General features: G+C 18.2%; 1 protein-coding gene across 1 annotated transcript, besides 5 other annotated features; it reads right to left on the bottom strand. All coding sequences in view use genetic code 6, as the record gives it.

Moving 5' to 3' along the window:
* Positions 1-670: 670 nt before the first annotated feature.
* Positions 671-729: a microsatellite.
* Positions 677-735: a microsatellite.
* Positions 694-750: a microsatellite.
* A 592-nt stretch (positions 751-1,342) lies between these two features.
* Positions 1,343-2,559, bottom strand: IMG5_091600 (hypothetical protein; the record flags this gene model as incomplete). The annotated part of the gene is made up of 5 exons (XM_004035670.1): positions 1,343-1,460; positions 1,509-1,735; positions 1,777-1,859; positions 1,904-2,376; positions 2,428-2,559. Coding segments are annotated over 5 exons (1,032 nt in total), but the record flags the coding sequence as incomplete, so codon positions are not given.
* A 1,004-nt stretch (positions 2,560-3,563) lies between these two features.
* Positions 3,564-3,620: a microsatellite.
* An 819-nt stretch (positions 3,621-4,439) lies between these two features.
* Positions 4,440-4,454: part of a microsatellite that runs on past the window's edge.

Here is a 4,454-nt window from a genome sequence, read left to right as displayed (position 1 = left end):
TTTTTCCAAATTTTAATTTTTCAACATAAAGTTAAATAATCTTAAGTCAAAAACAATTTTTCTCGTTAATTTCTATCTTGTTAAAAGTAAATATAATCCGATTTTTCTTCATATTTTTTAAAATAAAAGCAACTTCCTGCATTTGTAACTAAACCTATTTTTACTTCTGACATTACTGAAATTGTTTTAGGGTACATATTCTTATTTTATATCCTAACGCTAATCCTAATCCTCCTCCCTCTAAGAATTGTTTCATCTATTATTGAAATTGAGATTTTATATGAATTTTGGCATATAAAAAAGTTGGTGAAATATGGATATATTATAATATTTATTCAAATAAAAATTATTATTTTGTTAAAATGAAAATTTTCAAATCCCTTTCGAATGAAAATATTCCATTTTTATTTCAGAATAATATTTTTTTATTAGTTATTCTTTATAAAGTTATTTCTAATTTAGATATAAAATATAATTATTTGTTTAAAGTTATTATATTTTTCTTTTTTTGAAATATAAGCTCAAATATATGGTTTTTACTAATTTCTAAAATATTATTAAAATTGTTTATGTTTAACATTTAAAAATAATTATTAATGTCTTGTAAACAATTTATAGGTTTACTCATTAATATTTTAATTTTTTAAAGGTATTTGTAATTTCTTTTATTAAAATTAATTAAAACAATAATTTAAAAAAAAAAAATTAAATACATATTATATAAAAAAAGAAAAAATTTATACATTTTATTATTAATTTTTATTTCATATTAAATAAATCAAGCATCTTATTGACTATCGATTTCGCTTATTGTATGGATAGTATAATTTTTATCAGCGGAATGTTTTTAATTTGTTTTCTTTGTATTATTATCCTTTATATAGCTAAGTACTCTATTTATGTTTTTCTTTATTAAATTGAAATTATTGTTATGATTAACTTTTATTTCCTCTTTGTGAAATTTAAGATTGATAATATTGCTAAAGTTATTATTTTTCACCAACTGCAGGTTAATTTCCTTAATAAACTAAAGGATGTTTATATATTTATCTCCATTATTATTTTATTAAATTTTTATTATATTTTCTGAAAATATTTATTGCTTAATCATCACTTTTGTCTATAAGGCCTATTTCGAATAATGGTTTTCCGATTATAAAAAATATTATAATTGTTCCAAAAATTAGAATTCCAGCAATAATAACGGAATATAAATCATTTTTTAATATAAAAAATGCTAAATATTATAATTAGCATATGAGAATGCCAACAGTAGCATATTATAGTATTTTTGTAATCTTTATTAATAATTAAATATAATACATATTAATTTTTCATATACTTAATGGCCTGAGCTTTCTAATTCTCTTTAATGAACAATTAAAAGCAAATAAGAATCAAGAAAATGCTTAACAATAAAGTAAAATAAACCAGAAATAACAATCCACATGGATGTAAGCCTTATATATATAAAAAATTATAGAATATTTCTATTTTTGTTTTTTTACATAAAACAAAATACTATTGATAAAATTATTAACATTTAAGAAATAAAATAACCATATTGAAATACTGAATCAGTGTTTCTTAAATAACTTTTTCCATCATTCTAATAAATCCTCCTATTGTATGCTAAATAAGTGCTCATATAATTTGTAAAGATGTCTCCCATTCTATTTATATAAACAAATACTGTTAAAGAACCACTTTATGCAATAATAGTTGCAAAAACTAACTATGATAATAATTTTATTTTTATTTATTAAAATTAAATACTCCATTATGTGCTGTATAAATTCTTTTTAAAGCTTCTTATAGTTATATTTATACTTTTCCAGTAATAATCTAATAAACAGGTGCTTTTTTATTAATTTTTTTTTACATATATAATATAATAAAATACCATTAGAAGCCATAAAAAAACATGGTACAATAATTACATTAAATAATAAATAAACATAATATTTCCTAAAAATACTAATCTAAAAAGTAGAATGTCTTTGAAATTTTTAGAATTAAGCTTTTTTTAAGAAAAACATTTATAAAATATAGAAAATGAAAAAAATACTAACTAAATCAATAAATAATTAAACAACTTAATTTAATAAAACAACAATGAGAGCAGGAATATAAACTACTAAAACAGGTCCAAAAGGCTATGGAATATTTTAAACCCATTAAAAAACAATATTTATATTTATATATTTTTATAAAATAGTAAAAATAGCAGCAGGAGTAGATAAGAAAATAAAAAGGAAAATAAAAATAATACTAATCAAAATTTATCTAAAAAAATTTAATCCTCTACTTTCACCAACTAAATTTAGCCATACTATATCATTTGGATCTGGAACTTCTTAACAACTTATGGAAAATCTTTTGTTTTGTTTAATTATTAAAAAAAACTAATGTCAGTTATTTAATTACTCTTAAAAAGGAGAAGGTGCTGTTATACTTGTAGATCTTATAAGCTATCTTTAATTATTATTTTAGGCAAAACAATTTTTAAATTTTTCAATTATAGATTCAAATGCAATTTATATGATTGTCTTATTAGGACTGTAAATTAAAAAAATTATATATGAAAAATAATATATTTTAAAAAAAATTACTTTTTTTATTTTTACCTAAATTTATGTAGACAAAATTTTGCAGCCTCAATACTATCAAAGCAAATAATGCCATGCCCACAACCTAAAAAAGTTTTAGCAATTTCATCACTCAATTTATCTTCAATTTATAAACTTTATTTTATCTATCTTTATTTATCTTTATATATAACTGGTAAAAGGAATTTAAATAAAATACTATTTTTATTATTTTCATAAATCTATTTAGCAAATTCAAGCTCGCCCATATCATATTCGAGCTATAATAATTGGGCATAAGCAGGGATAACAATTATTTAATCAATTTAACTGTAAATTTTTTATTTTGCAAGTTCTTCATGTATTTTCCTCTTTAAAATTTCGCCTGATAAATCGTTATGTAAAAGTCCTTATACATGTAAAGTTCTTTATTACATCCATTAAAGTCCTTTTTTTTTGTTTTTAATTAAATTAATATCTATATATTCATTTTGAAGAGTATGTCTTATGAAAATTAACCTATTTATGAAAAGAGCACTTAAAATAAACAAAAAAATTATCATTTTATACTAAGAAAAATTAGTTGATATATAGTAATAATAATAAGGATTAAATTAAGTTTTTCGCTTAAATGAATAATAACAAATGCAGCAAATTATAAACAAACCAGATTAAAAATAAATAATAGCATTTATCGCTAAAAATATAGATAACTATAGCCATCAAAACCACAATTTCTTATCCAATATATTGGGTCAAACTCATTCATATATTTTATCATTTAATTTATAACATCTATAAACGATTTTAATGATAATCCTTCTTTTTAATCTTTATATTTTTATGGAAACTTAGTCTCGTGGTTATCTAACCATATTATTTTCCATAAGCATAAACCTAATATTAATATAAAGCAGTTCATTGCCATTTCAGCAAGAAATATGTAAAAGTAATCCATATAATTACTTTTCCTTTTTTTTAATATATAAAGTATTTTTTAAATTTTATATATAATTTATATTTTTATTTTTAGAAAATATTATTAATTTTTCTTTATTATTTTATTTGAAAATTATATGCCTTTTTTAATTTATTTTCTATTTTCGAGTGTTTTTTTTTATATAAATTATATAAAAAAAATTAACTAAAAATGTAAAATATTATATTAAAATTTTATAGCTTTAACAATTTTTACATCAAAAACAACAACAAAATGTTCAAAAAACTTTTTTCGTTTATTAGAAACAGAATTGTATTAAATACTTTTTAGTCATTAAAAATTATAATGGAGGAAGGAAAGAACGCTTTAATAAATAATGTTTTATGTTATTTAAGTAAATATTAAAAAATATAAATATATATTTATAAAATGGAATAATTTGTTATAAGAAAATAATATATGATGATTATTTTTTTATAATATTTAATACTTTCTTATATTATTTTAATATAAGATTATCAACTTTATATATTTAATAATAAAAAAAAAATCAATAAAATAAATGTTACATTTTTTAATTTTTTTAATCTTTTAAGTTACAAAATTTTTATAAATTAAATTAAAAAGCATAATAATAAAGAAGTAAAATAATTAAGAATAATAAATATAGTGCCTAAAAATAAATTCTATTTTTTAAAAAATGTTTAAAACAATATCAATATAATAATTAAAATGTTGTTCCTGATGAAATAATAAATATTGAAATAAATTGAAGATCGAAATATTGTTTACTTGTAGAAATTGATAGTAAATAAAGTTTAAACATATAATATTTTTTACTACTATAATTATAATAATTATACGTTTTAATACATGCTAAATTATTTTTAATAATAAAATATTTATAAGAAAATATTATTCTTATA

The sequence above is a fragment of the Ichthyophthirius multifiliis genome, assembly GCF_000220395.1.
Source record: "Ichthyophthirius multifiliis unplaced genomic scaffold scaff_1120509250723, whole genome shotgun sequence".
NCBI classification, from domain to species: domain Eukaryota; phylum Ciliophora; class Oligohymenophorea; order Hymenostomatida; genus Ichthyophthirius; species Ichthyophthirius multifiliis.
This window is presented reverse-complemented; position numbering and strand designations above follow the sequence as displayed.